The sequence below is a fragment of the Camelus dromedarius genome, chromosome 23 (genome assembly GCF_036321535.1).
Source record: "Camelus dromedarius isolate mCamDro1 chromosome 23, mCamDro1.pat, whole genome shotgun sequence".
In the NCBI taxonomy this organism is placed as follows: domain Eukaryota; kingdom Metazoa; phylum Chordata; class Mammalia; order Artiodactyla; family Camelidae; genus Camelus; species Camelus dromedarius.
The window spans coordinates 19,150,239-19,167,194 of NC_087458.1; the positions used below are offsets into that span (position 1 = coordinate 19,150,239).

The following is a 16,956-nucleotide window of genomic DNA, read 5'->3' on the forward strand; positions in this document are numbered from 1 at the left end:
AACCCAAAGCATGAACCCAAGAGAACGGAGACCAATAGAACTGATCCCAACAGAGGAATCTGACGGATGGCGAAATTCTCCACGAGTCGGCATAGAAGCGAAAGACTTCCCGCCCCAACCAATCAGATGAGAGGAAATCTTGGCACACCCCTTTGCGCCAACCAATCAGCCCCTCGCTCGATGGGCCGGGCACGCTGACCCCGGGAAAACGCCTTTTAAATTTATTGGTATAGTTTTTTTCCCCGCGGTCATTCTAGGCCTTTCCACAAACTGTGGTCAAAAGAGGAAAACAGAGTGTAACAATTCCAAAGCTGGTCAGTCTTGCGGTGAGAAGCGAAACTACAGACCTCTTCATCAAAACAGTGATACCAGGAGGGACAGGGAAAGGGAAAGGAGTGTTCCGGAGGGCAAACTACAACTCCCAATGGCCCTTGCGCGCCCTGGGCTAGGGGGCGGGCCATTGTGGGAGGAAGCCTGAGGGTCACGAGGCTCCTCTCCGACTTCCCAAACCCGAGCCACTGACTGGCCGGGACTTGAGGTGGGCAGGGCGGCTGCCTGCCCGGCTCTCGCGCTTTGTGTCCTCCTCCCTCCAGCTCACCCGCCTGAGACGTCGGAGGGGGCGTGGCCCGCGCGGAGGCTGGTGGGGGTGCGAGCGCCGCGGGACGTGGGTGACGCGTCTCCTTCCAGCTCAGCGGTGTGTGAGGTGTCGCGGCCCCGCCGGCGATTGGCTGTTGAGAGGCGAGTACGCAGCGGCCGTTGGTCGCCGGCAGCACGGAGCGAGAGCCGGGGCGGGCGGGGGGGATATGGGGCGGCAGTGGCGGCGGCGGCGGCTGGAGGAGGCGGGCGCGGACGAGCCGGCGGCCGCGGCAGCAGCGGCGGTCCCTGGAGTCCTCCTGTGAAGCGCCCGGGTCGGCGCCGCCGTGGGCCCCTAGGAGCGGGCGGCCAGCGTGCGAGCCGCTCAGGGGCCGCTCCTCCCGCTCCGCAGCCCTTCGGACTCTCGGTCCCATCCTCGCTCTCCTGCTCCTCCATCTTGGCCTCGGCAGTGGCGGCTGTCGGGAGGATGTGCCGCCTTCTGGTCGGGGGAAGAAGGAGGAGAAGATGAAGAAGTACCGGCGGGCCTTGGCCCTGGTCTCCTGCCTCTCTCTATGCTCCCTGGTCTGGTGAGTAGCCGCGACAACAAGGGAGTTCCCCGTGGGGGGAGAAGGGGACAGGGAGCGGCCCAGGTCACACCCCCAAATCGTCTTGGCTTTTGGGGTGCGGGTCCCCAAGGGCCTCCGCGGCTCTCCGGTGGGCTGGCCTGGCAACACTCTGCAGAGGTTTTCCTGGTGTATTTTGGGATTTACAGAGACTCAGTGGGAGAGAAAGGTGCTTGGGTGTCTTTTTACTCAGTTTCCCTGGAAATGGCCCTTGGAGATAGTGGAGTGTTTGGATAGTGTTCACATAGATGCTGGGTAAGTTACTCGTGCTTACCACCAGCCACTTGCTTTCAAGATGTGGTAAGGGCATAAATCATGTCGGAGGAGGTTTGTTCCGACATGCGATTTTTAAAACGTGACTTGTGAGGGTGAGTAATCTACAAGCGGTAGTTCTCCTGGCCCTTCCTCTCGTGGTCTTTGGCCTCGGGTGCACTTGAGGTTGCTGTTCTTGGAAACTTTCGGGGGCGTTATGAAGCACTTTTTCAGGGGGTAGATGATGGGAAGCTGTTGGCTTAGTAGAGAGTGTCTTAGGTGTGTATATGGTGGTTTCTGGTAGTGTGGCTTGGGTAATGACCCTTAGTAATGGAAGGGTAAGCCCTGTATTTTGAAGGCGGGAGAAGTACTTTGTCTATAAAGTTTATGAAGTTTCTGCTAATCCCTGGCACATTTGGGTATTTTTTGGAGAAGCAGAGACAGCTTGTCAGTCAAAGGATCTCTATCATTATATTTGGAAAATCCATTCCCCCTCCGAAGGAATTTCTTGAGAGATGTTTAACATTTGCTGACTGAAAAGGTGCTTCTGTTTGTTACATTAAAATCTGACTAAACTGTTTCTTTTTGAGCTTATTTCTACAAAGCACCAACAGTTTTTTCATTTATGTGGGTGCCTAATGGAGTCTAAAGACACTGAAGTTTTAGAGTTGTTCTCACATAAAATAATACATAAATAAGAGGGAAACGAAACACCTGACTGAAGAATTTTGGTTGGTAGGTTGCTAGATGTTTCAGAGAACAAGAAATTTGGCCTTGTTGTCTTTCATTCCCAACCCTTTAATAACACCAATGTCACTTCACCTTCCACTTTTTAGTATCATGTTGGGTACCAAGAAGTGCATGTAGGGGATGAGTCCATTCACCTCATTCTAAATCTAAATTTGTGCATAAGATACCAAAACCTTCTATGCATCTACACTTCTTTCTGGGGGCTGTTTAGTTGTTTGTAGATTATGTATTTTTCTTTCTTCTTTATCTTGCGCATCTTTATACCATGTTCTTCATCACTTTCTGAAATGGTTGATAGGGCAAAGAGGTTACACTTTTCATTCAAATTTAAAACACATTAGGATCTCTGACTTTTTTTAATTTTAATCTCTGACTTTTTTTTTAATGTGTAACTTTCAGGTGTACAACATGTTGATTTGATACACTTATATATTGGAATATGATTACCATTGTAGCAATAGTTAGCACCTGTTATGACATCACATAATCATGATTTCTTTTTGTGATGAGAATAATTAATCTAGTCTCTTAGCAAGTTTGGTGATTATCATACAGTATTGTTGTCTGTACTCACTATACTGTGATCTCCAGGACTAATCTTACAACTTGCAAGTTTATGTTGCCCTTACACATAATTAAAAAGAAGATTAATTGGTTGGAGGCAGTGAAATCAAATTGTTAGTGTGGTTCTTAAAATCATTTGTGGATTTAAATTAACCATGCTTCTATTTGTCTAATTTCTGGCTGTCTTTTGTTTAAAGTTTTTTGACTTCCACAGTGAAAAATTAATATTGAGGGGTTTAAGTAAATAGTGACAGGTTCAAGAAACTCTTTTAAGGAACAATTGGGTTAGTCTATTTTAAGATTTGTTTGCACTGCCAAATTTAAAGACATTTAAATTATTCTTTACCAAAGTCATTGAAAGATATTAAAATAGGATATTAAAGCTTGAGAATTTTTTGGAAGGGTAATTCGGAGATCAGGGAAGATGAGTGGTGAGTGGTGGTGATTGGCAAAGGGTATGTTGTGTCTTTTGAGACTCTTCCTTGGGAAATTGGAATAATGAAATTACATCACTGACTCAACTGGAGGTCTAACTCTTGCTGCAGTCTGGTCTGTTAGGTCATTTCTCAGCATCTCCATTCTCCCTTAAAGCCTGAAGCCTTTGCAGGGTTAGACAAGTTTTGCAGAAAAGTTGGTAAACTTCTCTTAGTAGTCATTTTTGTCTTTGTCATTCATAAATTGTTCCAGAATTTTGTGATCCATTTCTTTTTTAAGCTGTACCTTTTGTAGATTTATGAGTGCCATATGTTTATGCTACTCTAGTTTCTGAATTTCCAATCCCCCTCATCCTATCAATATTACTGAATTTTGTAGTCACCTTATTTATACTGTCACACTTCTAGATCTTGATTATGTCTCCCTTTTCTTTTGTTTCAGCCTGGAGTCCTAACCTTAGATTACTTTCACAAAAGACCCATTCTATCCATTCTGGTTGCTATTTTTCCATTTTGCATACTTATATGATTCTTTATCAAATAGTACAGAGTATTTTAGGCATGAATGTACTATGGCTGCAGCAAAAATAATTAGGATAGCTGTTATTTATTGTCAGCTATCTTTGTCAAGCCTGTGGTGTGCACTTTGCACATTTTAGCACCTTTAATCTTTACAACAACCCTGTGAGTATTATTGTTAATATAATTTTGCATCTTACAGTTGAGGAAGTAGAGAAGTTAAGTAACTTGGCTAAGGTTAAACAGCTGTTACGTTTTGGAGCTTGGGCTTGAACCTACGAAGCCTGATACATAGGATCCTGACTGCTGTAACCCTTTGACTATAGGTCAGAAAGCCTGTGTTGTAGATAATGGCTCTGTTGTTTACCAGATTCTCCTTCCTTGGGCAAGTTTTGTAAGTTCTTTGAACCTTCTTATTTCCTGAAAGTGGGAAGAATAATTCATTCACTCCTCACAGGTTTGTTAGGAAGATAATATGAGAAAATAGGTGTGACAGATCTTTGAAAAATAGTAAGGGTACGTTATTTATATATTTCATCATAAAATCATTCAACAAAGATTTTTATTTCTCATGCTCATTATGTACCGGATGTTGTTATGCACATTGAAAACCTAAAAATAGAGTCACCAGCTTATCTTGCTTTTAGCAGTGAAAGTCCCACATCCCAGGAATGCCCTGTATTAGTTTCCTATTGCTGCTGTAACAAGTTACCAAAAATTTAGTGGCTTAAAACAACACATATTTAATATCTTGCAGTTCTGAGGATCAGAAGTACAGAGAAAGTCTTAACTGGGCTAAAGTCAAGGTGTCAGCAGCCTGGTTCCTTCTTGGGACTCTCAGGGGAGAAATCTGCTTCTTGACTTTGTCACCTTCTAGGGGCTTCCTGCATTCTGTGACTCTTCCCTTGTATGGTTCCAACCTCTTGCTTCAGTCCTCACATCTACTAATGATGTTTCTGCCTCCTTTTACAAGGACTTTTGTGATTACATTGGGCCCACCCAGACAATCCAGGATTATCTCATCTCAGAATCCTTAATTTAGTTATATCTGCAAATACTTATTTTTCCATTTAAGGTTACGTGTTCAAGGATTAGGACTAAGACATCTTGGAGGGCATTTATGCAGTTTAACATATACCCTTTGATCCTGGCAAACTAGGACGATTGATCATCACCCTAAAGAGAAAAAAAAGAGACTTAGACAGTGCTTTACTCAGTGGATACTCAAAAATGTTTGTGTTTCCCTCATCAGAAAAACATTGTGCATGCACCTTTAATATGTGATCATTGTTTGCAAGATTTATATGTATGCCAGGATGGTATTAGTATACTAATGATATATTAAAATGCATAATAAATTACACAAATTAGATATTAAGAAAGATGAAGAAAATAAACAGTCTCGTACTTTCCATTAACATTACCTTTTTGTTCTTATTTTTAAAGTTCTAATTTTTGGTGAGAGGTGTGTGATTGACTGACTAGATTATTTTACATCATGATGTGGATGAATAATGCTATTACTTGTTAAGAGTTCCAGCCCTGCCATTTTCTCGTTGGCTTGTTCTCGCATATTTATTATCTTTGCAGGAATTCTTTCAAACCTTTTTCTTCATGTTGTGAGAGTCAGTTTAGTTAAAACTAAATAATATAATCGCTGAATCTACTTAATTGGGCACATGTAAACTGCAGTGCATCCCAATGTGCTAGGAGTAAACCCCACTGTTTGTGGAACTTCCACTCTTTCCTCCTGTTTCTGACTTTATAGCCCCTGCTGTTAATTGATTTGTGACTAGCCGATCCTCAGATCAAGTGTGAATTCTTATGTTAATCTTAGTAAAGCTAAATTAATTTAAAAAATACTCTTCGCCCCCACACATGCATAGCCTCCATTGTCAACATCCCTCACCAGAGTGGTTTATTTTTTAAGACTAAAAAGTTTTTTCTTCCTATACCCAAAAGGATCATCTTGAAGAAGTTCATACTTAGAGCTGATGAGAAGAGCTTGCCATTTAAATAATTCTCATACATTTGACAAATATAATAGTTACAAAAAATAGCTTGAAAGTTCTTTAGGAACACTAAGGGAAGAATTTGTATTCTAGGTATGGTCTATCACTGGCTCTGTCCTTGGACAAGTTATTTCCATGAGCCTCAGTGCTTATCCATAAAATGGTTTGCAGAATGAGTAATTCAGGATGGGGGGATTTTATTTCAGGCGGAGGGAAGATTCTTGTTGGTTTATCTGGGGACAGATGGAAAGGGAGGCTAGAGCCAGGTTTTAAAGGGATTTGATCATTATGCAGATGAGCTCTGATTTTAACCTGACTGAGAGAATGAGCCAGTGAAGTAGTTTTAAACAGCAGAACAGGAGAGTCAGGTCAGATTGGTTGTTTAATTAGGTCACTGTGGGGATAGAGTGGCTTGGAAGGGACAGATTTTGGAGGCGGGGGCCCTAAAGTGACGATCATTCTAGGAGAGGGTTGTTAGGTATGTAAATCAAGGTGCTCTGTTTTGTAAATGGCGTTTTTGGCCTTAGTAGTAATTTTTGTGAGTATGTGACTGAGTTTTCATTGACCTAAGAGGTTTATTTCCTGGTTTGTAATTTTATCTGTGTACCTTTTATTTTGTTTTTTTCTCTGATAGTTTTGCTGGTTTCTGGCTCATTTGTTAATATGCGTAAGTGAGCAGAAAAATAAGAAACTAGAATTTTTTTTTGTTTATATCTTCATAAGCAGTATTTTAAAAAAAATGTTTAAGATAATGATTACAAGTATCCTTGAAAATCCCAACTTTATCTTTCATCTGGAGATTTTTTTCTGTAGTTTGTTTCTGTAACTTTTTAAAGTCTCTAAATCTATTTCTTTTCTGATTAAAATCATAAATACTCAAAATAAACAAAATAATAAAGTAACCCCCTCCTCCAAATCATTTGATGATGTTAAAAAAAAAAAGCCTGTCTTGTCCTGGGGAGGTAATGTTCAACATGGTGACTATACGTAATAATATTGTGTATTTGAAAATTGCTAAGAGAGTAGTTCTTAAAACTTTTTTTTCACAAGATAAAAAGCTTGTACTCTTTGTGATTATGGATGTTAATCAAACTTTCATGATCATATCACAATAAATAAAAATATTGAATCATATTGTACACTTGAGAGTAATACAATGTTGGATGTCAGTAGAAAAAAATAAAGTAGTATTTCTTATAGAATTTTATGTGAAAAACTTTGGGAAGAAAAGTTAATTTTTGCACTGGGATATACGTTCCAAAAAAAGTATCTGGTGCTTATAAGAGGTGTTGTGTTGTTAAAAACAGTGTCAGATCCTTTCAGACGAGTTGGATGAAGCCAGATTGCTTAAATAGGAAAAAGTCTATGAAAGAAGGTGTATGAAGTCTTTGTGTAAAACTTAAGCACTGTGTCCAATAAAAAATGATGAATAATTTATTTATAATATCTTCTGGAATTATTTTTTAAAGAGCTGGATGTGTTTCATAATAACCTCTTTAGATTATTAAACATTGGAGGATGTACTGGAATGGATGCAAGTAGTAGAGTTGGCACACAAGGGGAAAAAACAAAAGATCCCAGCACTAACTTACCTTTGGGCAATGGTTATTTCATTTTTCAACTGTTCATGAACTCCTAAAGTATTCCTTAACTTTTCTCAATAATCTGAGTAGAGAAATGGGTCAATATGTATAGCTAATATCTAGTGCTTTGTAATGAAAGGAAAGAGAAATTTATTAAAAATTTAAGTGCTTTATTGTTCTCTCAAGCCATCTTAAATAGAAACGCTTACATGTTTGAAATACTTTTGTTTGGTAGTTTATACATAACTGGGAAAAACCAAAATAACCTTTGTTTGAAACATAATATGTACGTGTTGCAGATTGTACTTCAGTGCCAGGTGTATGTTATCTGTTTTGTTTTCAAGGCCATGTTTTAAAATATTTTCAAAAAGAAAAATTGTACATGTCTCAAGGGAACAGAAATTGCTTTTGAGTATTTCCAGTTTAAGAATGTCAATCCCTTGGGATGAACTTGTTTCATAAATACAGATTTTTTTTCATTTTTCAGTTTTATTAGGTAGAATTGTTAGTTTGACTGCACATATACAATATATTGCATGTAAATGCATATACACAATATTCTGCACTTTTTTATATTTACGTATATGTAAATATATGTTTCTGAGAACTTTTAGAGCTTTAGCTTTTTAAACTTACATAGTTACCAAAGGAATAAAGCCAATCACAAAATAAAAATTAATTTAAAAAGATACATAGACCTCACTATTAACAGCAACATTATTTATAATTGCCAAGATATGGAAGCATCCTAAGTGCACATCAATAGATAAATGGATAAAGTAGATGCAGCATATATATGTAATGGAATACAACTCACTCATAAAAAGATATTTTGCCATTTGCGGCCCTTCGTTCACTTTTTTTTTTCACTTCAAAAAACCAGAATTTTATAACTGATATACACATTTCCATTGCATCAAAAAGAACAAAATACCCAGAAATAAATTTAACCAAGGAGGTTACCTATACTCTGAAAACTGTAAAACATTGATGAAGGAAATTGAAGATGATACAAAGAAATGGAAAGCTATCTTGTGCTCCTGGATTGGAAGAATCAACATTATCAAAATGGCTGTACTACCCAAAACAATCTATAGATCCAGCACAACCCCTGTCAAAATATTCACGATATTCTTCGCAGAATTAGAACAAACAATTTCAAAATTTATATGGGACCCTAAAAGACCCCAAACTGCTAAAGCAGTCTTTTGTAAGTTTTTTTCCCCCCCTCTTCTTTTTGTTGTCTTTTCTTACGGTTTGATGACTAGAGAAGTTCCTTTAACATTTGTTGTAAAGTTGGTTTGGTGGTGCTGAAATCTTTTAGCTTTTGTTTATTTGTGAAGCTTTTGATTTTTCCAGCAAATCTGAGCTAGAGTCTTGCTGAATAGAGTATTATTGGTTGTAAGTTTTTCCCTTTCATCACTTAAAATATATCATGCCACTCCCTTCCAGCCTGTAGAGTTCCTGCTGAAAAATCAGCTGATAACCTTATGGGAGTCCCTTTGTATGTTATTTGTTGCTTTTCTCTTGCTAATTTTAATATTTTATCCTTATCCTTAATTTTTGTCAATTTGATTACTATATGCCTCAATGTGTTCCTCTTCGGTTGATCTCTGTGCTTCTTGGACTTGGGTGACTTTTTCCTTTCCCAAGTTGGGGAAGTTTTTGGTTATTCTCTCTCCAAAAACTTTCCCAAGTCCTTTCTCTCTTCTTTTTCTGGGAGCCTGAGTTTTCTTAAAGGATCCTCATTTCTTTTCATTCTTTTTTTCTTTTTTCTGTTCTGCAGTAGTGATTTCCACTAATCTGTCTTCTAGCTAATTGATCTATTCTTCTGTCTCATTTAGTCTATTCTTTGTTCTTAAGGTGTGTTATTCATTTCAGTGATTTTATTCAACTCTGAGTATTCTTTATATTGCCCAACTCTTTGCTAGAAACTTCACTCTGTGCATCTATACTCCTCTTGAGTTCTCTGAAATCTTTTCCATCATCACTTTAAACTCTTTCTCAGATAAATTGCCTATCTCCTCATCGCTTATTTCTTCTTCTGGGATTTTATATTGTGCCTTGGCCTGGGAGATATTCCTCTGCCACCTCATATTGTCTGTCTTTCTATTTGTATTTTTAGGTAAGTTAGTGCCTCATATTGCCTGTCTTTCTATTTGTATCTTTAGATAAGTTAAATGTTTCTCGACCTTGGAGTGGTGGCCCTCTGTGGGAGAGGTCCTATGTGTCCCAGCAGTACACTCCTCTCTTGTACCCAAGGGCCAGGGTCCTAATGTATAGTCTGCCCTTGCTTATGGATTCCTTCCACAAGTTTTGGGGTTGTTGTTTTCTTATTTCTGATGTCTGCCCCAGGTAGGTGAGTCTGGTTTCCTGGCAGGAGGTGCCTGCCCACTACTGGGTGAAACATGGTCCTGGACCTCTGGTGGGTAGGGCTGTGTCTAGAGATGTTTGTGGCTTAAGAATTCTGCTGATGGGTTGGGCTGTGTTCCCATCCAGTATGTTGTTTGGCCTGAGGCTTCCTTGTAGGCTGTTGGGTAGAGCTAGGTCTTGGTGCTAATGATCCTATCAAGATGTCAGCCTCCATGAAAGCTCATGTAGATGAACACAGCCGGAATGTTCGCCACCAGCTTTTATGTCCCCTGGGTGAGCTGCAGCTATCCCCTACGTCCCCAGGAGACCTTCCAAAACCAGCAGGCAGGTCTGGCCCAGGTTCCCATGAAATCACTGCCTCTGCCCTTGGACCTGGTGCACTCAAGATTCTGTGTACACTTCCCAAGAGAATGAAGTCTCTGTTTCCTTCAGTCCCATGGGGTTCCTGGAGCCAAGCCCTGCTGGCCTTCAAAACCAAATGTTCTGAGGCCTCCTCCTCCTCCCAATGCCAGAACCCCGGGCTGGGGAGCCTGATATGGGGCTTAGAACTCTCACTCCTTTGGGAAGGCCTCTGTGACTTAATTATCCTTCAGCTTGTGGGTCACCCACCGAGAGGGTATGGAGCCCTAATTATATGAGCGCCCCCTACCGTTCTGCTGTGGTTCCCTCTTTATGTTTCCAGTTGAAGAAGATCTTTTTGCTACATTCCAGTCTTTCTCAATGGTTATTTAGCAGGCAGTTGTGGTTTTGTTGTAGTTGCGAGGAGCGGTGAGCTCGTGGTCCTACCACCGCGCCATCTTGACCAGAAATCTCACAAATGTATCTTCTCCCCCAGCCCCTCCACCCTCTCCCCATCGAAATGCTTCAAATCTCATCTACAGATTATTTTTGAAAGGAAGTTTGATTTTTATTTTAGGACTTTGTTTTTGTAATGAATCAGTAGATAAAGTTATTTTATATTTTATGTAAAAGACGTAAAAGTAACACCTAGCTTTGTTAGAATATGTTTCGTAGCATTAACATGGCTCATAAGTACTAACCTCAGTTTGTATTTCTTGTTACGAAGTATTTGAAATCGATAACAGGAGAACACATGTAAAGTGTTTAAAAACAATGCTTTGTGCATAGTAAGCTCTCTTACAGAAGTTCTTGTTATCCATTCATGGGTACTTTGGTAGAAGTTGGATTCTAGGCTGAGGTATCAGAATTCAGAAATTGGAATCTATACGTTTGTTCAAAATATTATTTGGCTACAAACAATGTATTTGGTGTGGTGGGGATTGCTGAAGCAGCAGGAGACTTGAGCTCTGCCCTCAGGAGTATAGAAGCTGTTTGTCAAAATACAGATAAGTACTAGTGTAGTGGAAAGGGCATAAAACTAAGGTAGAGCTTGATAGTAACGCTTTCTTTTCAATATTAACGGTGAACAGTTACTGGGCGTTCTTTCTGTTCTAAGTGCTTTATGTACACTTTTTTATCCCTATTAAACTCTTTTGATATAGATACCATATTAAAGATGAAGAAAGTCACAAAGAAGTTAACCATCTTGCCTAAGGTCTCAGTAAGCAGTGAGCCAGAATTTTAAGTAGGCTGAGTCTGAGCCTGTAGTCTTGACCACAACCCTAACCCTATGCTGCTTGTAGGCTGGTAAATGGCCTTAGGCAAGTTTCTCTTCCTTTTCTTTGTGTCAATTTTCGTATCTAAAAATAGGGCTGACTTGACTGGCTCAACAAGGAATGAATATTAGAATTATTCTGAAGCTTTAAAAAAAAATACATACCTAGGGCTCTTACATTGAAGATTCTGAGTAAGTTTGGGATATTCTCTTGTTTAATACAGTCATTACTACCAAATGAAATGAATTCTGAGAGGTTTTTTTTGTACTTTAACATTCTAAGATATCTGATTTGAACATTAGTGAATAATATGAAAAGCTGAATTGTTTAGTAGGTGCTTAAAGAAGGGAAAAACTGGATTGGAGTTGTCAGGGAAGACTTGGGCTTAAGGGAAATGACAAATGGTCCACAGACTTTGCTTCTATGGAATACAGGTGCTTCATGAACTGAAATAAGGTATACTGGTGCTGTTAATATGAATAACGGCCTTTTCCTAGTTTGTGTGTATGTGCGTGTGAATGCGCGTGTGTGTGTGTATGTGTGTGTTTGCGTGTCTGCCTGCCTGTAGTGGGCAGATAGTATTTAATTGTCAAAGAGAAAGAGTTATGAGTAAAAGAAAGAGTTATGAGTAAAAGAGACAATGTACTTGATATGGGCGGGAGTGATAGCAAGCAGACAAGCCTGAGGAGAAAATAAAAGCTGAAGTTGGCCCTGAGTATCTGTGGGGGCTTGATTTCAGGACCCCCGAGCAGGCACTTATGTAAAGCGGCGTAGTACACTCAAACCCTCCGTATGCTTGGATGTGGAACCTGTGGATAAAGAGGGCTGACTTTATTTTGGAGATTGTGATGGGTTTTGCAAACTGAACAGGGAGTTAGCCAGTAAGAATCCAGCAAAAGTGGTATTTGGAGAATGTTATTTTGACATTATTGTGCTAGCTACATCTCAGAGGAGAAAGACTGCAGGGAAAAATACTAAATAAAAAGCAATTGGAGTAATGCAGCTTGTCATAACAAGGGCTTAACTTGGTGGTAAAAATGAAGAGGGTGCAGAGAGCAGAGATTCTTTTTTTTTTGGCCATTTATTTATTTATTTATTTTTTTATGTTTCCATTTCTTTTTTTTTTTAACATTTTTTATTGATTTATAATCATTTTACAATGTTGTGTCAAATTCCAGTGTTCAGCACAATTTTTCAGTTATTCATGGACATATACACACTCATTGTCACATTTTTTTCTCTGTGAGTTATCATAACATTTTGTGTATATTTCCCTGTGCTATACAGTGTAGTCTATTCTACAGTTTTGAAATCCCAGTCTATCCCTTCCCACCCTCCACCCCGCTGGTAACCACAAGTCTGTATTCTCTGTCTGTGAGTCTATTTCTGTCCTTTATTTACGCTTTGTTTTTGTTTGTTTGTTTTTGTTTTTGTTTTTGTTTTTTAGATTCCACATATGAGCGATCTCATATGGTATTTTTCTTTCTCTTTCTGGCTTACTTCACTTAGAATGACATTCTCCAGGAGCATCCATGTTGCTGCAAATAGCATTATGTTGTCGGTTTTTATGGCTGAGTAGTATTCCATTGTATAAATATACCACCTCTTCTTTATCCAGTCACCTGTTGATGGACATTTAGGCTGTTTCCATATTTTGGCTATTGTAAATAGTGCTGCTATGAACATTGGGGTGCAGGTGTCATCCTGAAGTAGATTTCCTTCTGGATACAAGCCCAGGAGTGGGATTCCTGGGTCATATGGTAAGTCTATTCCTAGTCTTTTGAGGAATCTCCACACTGTTTTCCATAGTGGCTGCACCAAACTGCATTCCCACCAGCGGTGTAGGAGGGCTCCCCTTTCTCCACAGCCTCTCCAGCATTTGTCATTTGTGGATTTTTGAATGATGGCCATTCTGACTGGTGTGAGGTGATACCTCATTGTAGTTTTGATTTGCATTTCTCTGATAATTAGTGATATTGAGCATTTTTTCATGTGCTTTTTGATCATTTGTATGTCTTCCTTGGAGAATTGCTTGTTTAGGTCTTCTGCCCATTTTTGGATTGGGTTGTTTATTTTTTTCTTATTGAGTCGTATGAGCTGCTTATATATTCTGGAGATCAAGCCTTTGTCGGTTTCACTTGCAAAGATTTTCTCCCATTCCGTAGGTTTTCTTCTTGTTTTATTTCTGGTTTCCTTTGCTGTGCAGAAGCTTGTAAGTTTCATTAGGTCCCATTTGTTTATTCTTGCTTTTATTTCTTCTAGGAGAAAATTTTTGAAATGTATGTCAGATAATGTTTTGCCTATGTTTTCCTCTAGGAGGTTTATTGTATCTTGTCTTATGTTTAAGTCTTTAATCCATTTTGAGTTGATTTTTGTATATGGTGTAAGGGAGTGTTGTAGCTTCATTGTTTTCCATGCTGCTGTCCAGTTTTCCCAACACCATTTGCTGAAGAGACTGTCTTTATTCCAATGTATATTCTTGCCTCCTTTGTCAAAGATGAGTTGACCAAAAGTTTGTGGGTTCATTTCTGGGCTCTCTGTTCTGTTCCATTGGTCTATATGTCTGTTTTGGTACCAATACCATGCTGTCTTGATGACTGTAGCTCTGTAGTATTGTCTGAAGTCTGGGAGAGTTATTCCTCCAGCCTCTTTCTTTCTCTTCAGTAATGCTTTGGCAATTCTAGGTCTTTGATGGTTCCATATGAATTTTATTATGATTTTTTCTAGTTCTGTGAAATATGTCCTGGGTAATTGGATAGGGATTGCATTAAATCTGTAGATTGCCTTGGGCAGTGTGACCATTTTAACAATATTGATTCTTCCAATACAAGAGCATGGAATATCTTTCCATTTTTTAAAGTCTTCTTTAATTTCCTTCATCAATGGTTTATAGTTTTCTGTGTATAATTCTTTCACCTCCTTGGTTAGATTTATTCCCAGATATTTTATTACTTTGGGTGCTATTTTAAAGGGGATTGTTTCTTTACTTTCTTTTTCTGTTGATTTATCGTTAGTGTAAAGAAATGCAACTGATTTTTGAACGTTAATTTTGTAACCTGCTACCTTGCTGAATTCTTCAATCAGCTCTAGTAGCTTTTGTGTGGACCTTTTAGGGTTTTCTATATATAGTAACATGTCATCAGCATATAATGACACTTTTACCTCTTCTTTTCCAATTTGGATCCCTTTTATTTCTTTCTCTTGCCTGACTGCTGTGGCTAGGACTTCCAGGACTATGTTGAATGGGAGTGGTGATAGTGGGCATCCTTGTCTTGTCCCAGATTTTAGTGGGAAGCTTTTGAGTTTTTCACCGTTGAGTACTATGCTGGCTGTAGGTTTGTCATATATAGCTTTTATTATGTTGAGATATGTTCCCTCTATACCCACTTTGGCGAGAGTTTTTATCATAAATGGGTGTTGAATTTTATCAAATGCTTTTTCTGCATCGATTGAGATGATCATGTGGTTTTTGTCCTTTCTCTTGTTAATGTGATGTATTACACTGATTGATTTGTGTATGTTGAACCAGCCTTGTGTCCCTGGGATGAACCCCACTTGGTCATGATGTATAATCTTTTTTATGTGTTGTTGGATTCTATTTGCTAAAATTTTGGTGAGGATTTTGGCGTCTATGTTCATCAGTGATATTGGCCTATAATTCTCTTTTTTTGTAGTGTCTTTGCCTGGTTTTGGTATCAGGGTGATGGTGGCTTCATAGAATGAGTTTGGGAGTATTCCCTCCTTTTCAATCGTCTGGAAGAGTTTGAGAAGGACTGGTATGAGTTCTTCTTTGTATGTTTGGTAGAATTCCCCGGTGAAGCCGTCCGGTCCTGGACTTTTATTTGTAGGGAGGTTTTTAATTGCTATTCTATTTCCTTTCTAGTGATCGGATTGTTCAAGTGTTCAGATTCTTCTTGATTCAGTTTTGGTGGACAGTATGTTTCCAGAAACTTGTCCATCTCCTCTAGGTTATCCAGTTTGGTTCCATATAGTTTTTCATAATATTCTCGTATGATATTCTGTATTTCTATTTTGTTTGTTGTAATTTCTCCATTTTCCTTTCTTATTTTGCTAATTTGTGCTCTCTCTTTTTTCTTCTTTGTGAGTTTGGCCAGAGGTTTGTCGATTTTATTTACTTTTTCAAAAAACCAGCTTTTGGTTTGGTTGATTTTTTTCGATGGTCTTGTTAATCTCTATTGTATTTAATTCCCCTCTGATCTTTATTATTTCCTTCCTTCTGCTGCTTTTTGGGGCTTTTTGTTCTTCTTTTTCTAATTCATTCAGGTGGTGGGTTAAATTGTTTATTTGAGATTGTTCTTTTTTGAGGAAGGCCTGTATCGCTATAAACTTCCCTCTTAGCACTGCCTTTGCTGTGTCCCATAGGTTTTGAGTGGTTGTGCTTTCATTATCATTTGTCTCAAGGTATTTTTTAATTTCAGCTTTGATTTCCTCATTGATCCATTGTTTTTTCAATAACATATTGTTTAATCTCCATGCTTTCCTTTTTTTTCTCCTGTGTTTCTCTGTTGTTGATTTCCAGTTTCATGGCATTGTGGTCAGTAAAGATGCTTGAGATAATTTCTATCTTCTTAAAATTGTTGAGGTTTCTTTTGTGCCCAAGTACATGATCGATCCTGGAAAATGTTCCATGTGCACTTGAAAAGAATGTATATCCTATTTTTGGGGGGTGTAATGCTCTGAAAATATCCACCAAATCTAGTTTTTCTATTGTAGTATTTAATTTCTCTGTTGCCTTGTTTATTTTCTGTCTGGAAGATCTGTCTAGTGATGTTAATGCAGTGTTAAAATCTCAACTATGATTGTATTCCCATCAATATCCCCCTTTATCTCTGTTAGTAATTCTTGTATGTACTTAGGTGCTTCTATATTGGGTGCATATATATTAACGAGTGTAATATCCTCATCTTGTATCACTCCTTTAATCATTATAAAATGTCCTTCTTTATCTTTCTTTATGGCCTTTGTTTTAAAGTCTGTTTTGTCTGAAATCAGTACTGCAACACCTGCTTTTTTGGCTTTTCCATTTGCATGGAATATCCTTTTCCATCCTTTCACTCTCAATCTATATGTGTCCTTCTCCCTAAAGTGGGTCTCTTGTATGCAGCATATTGAAGGTTCTTGCTTTATTATCCAGTCTGCCACTCTGTGTCTTTTGACTGGAGCATTTAGTCCATTAACATTTACAGTAATTAATGATAGATGTGTGTTTATTGCCATTTTGAACTTATCTTTGCAGTTGAATTGGTATATCCTCTTTGTTCCTTTCTTCTTCCTTTTGTGGTTTGGTAATTTTCCTTTGTATTATCATGGATTTTATTTAATTTTTGTGACTCCTTTGTAAATTTTTGGCTTGTGGTTACCCTTTTTTGTAAATCTATCAACCCATTACTATAACTGTTTTTATTAAACTGATAGTAACATGATCTCAAACCCATCCTACTGTTAAAAAAATTTAAAAAAGAAAGAAAAAAAATATTCTATATTTCCCTGCCTCCCTCTCCCACTCTCAGTGATTTGTATGTCTTCTTTTATAATTTCATGTTTACTTTATTTGTAATTCATGAGTTATCACCTTTCCAGTTGTGTGTTTCTCATTTCTGTAGCATCCTGCTGCTTTTCTATTTAGAATAGCCCTT

At 38.6% G+C, this 16,956-nt stretch overlaps 1 protein-coding gene across 4 annotated transcripts in view; it reads left to right on the plus strand.

Annotated features, from left to right (window-relative positions):
• Nucleotides 1-963: 963 nt before the first annotated feature.
• SUCO (SUN domain containing ossification factor) overlaps nt 964-16,956 on the plus strand; it is an 83,805-nt gene continuing 67,812 nt past the window's right edge. For all 4 annotated transcript variants that reach the window (XR_004131540.2, XR_010377546.1, XM_031435750.2 and 1 more), the window contains exon 1: nt 964-1,160. Coding sequence is in view for 2 of the 4 variants with exons in the window: in XM_031435750.2 (XP_031291610.1) it covers nt 1,099-1,160 (62 nt within the window). In the remaining 2 variants the exon portion in view is untranslated. The remainder of the gene's footprint in view (nt 1,161-16,956) is intronic.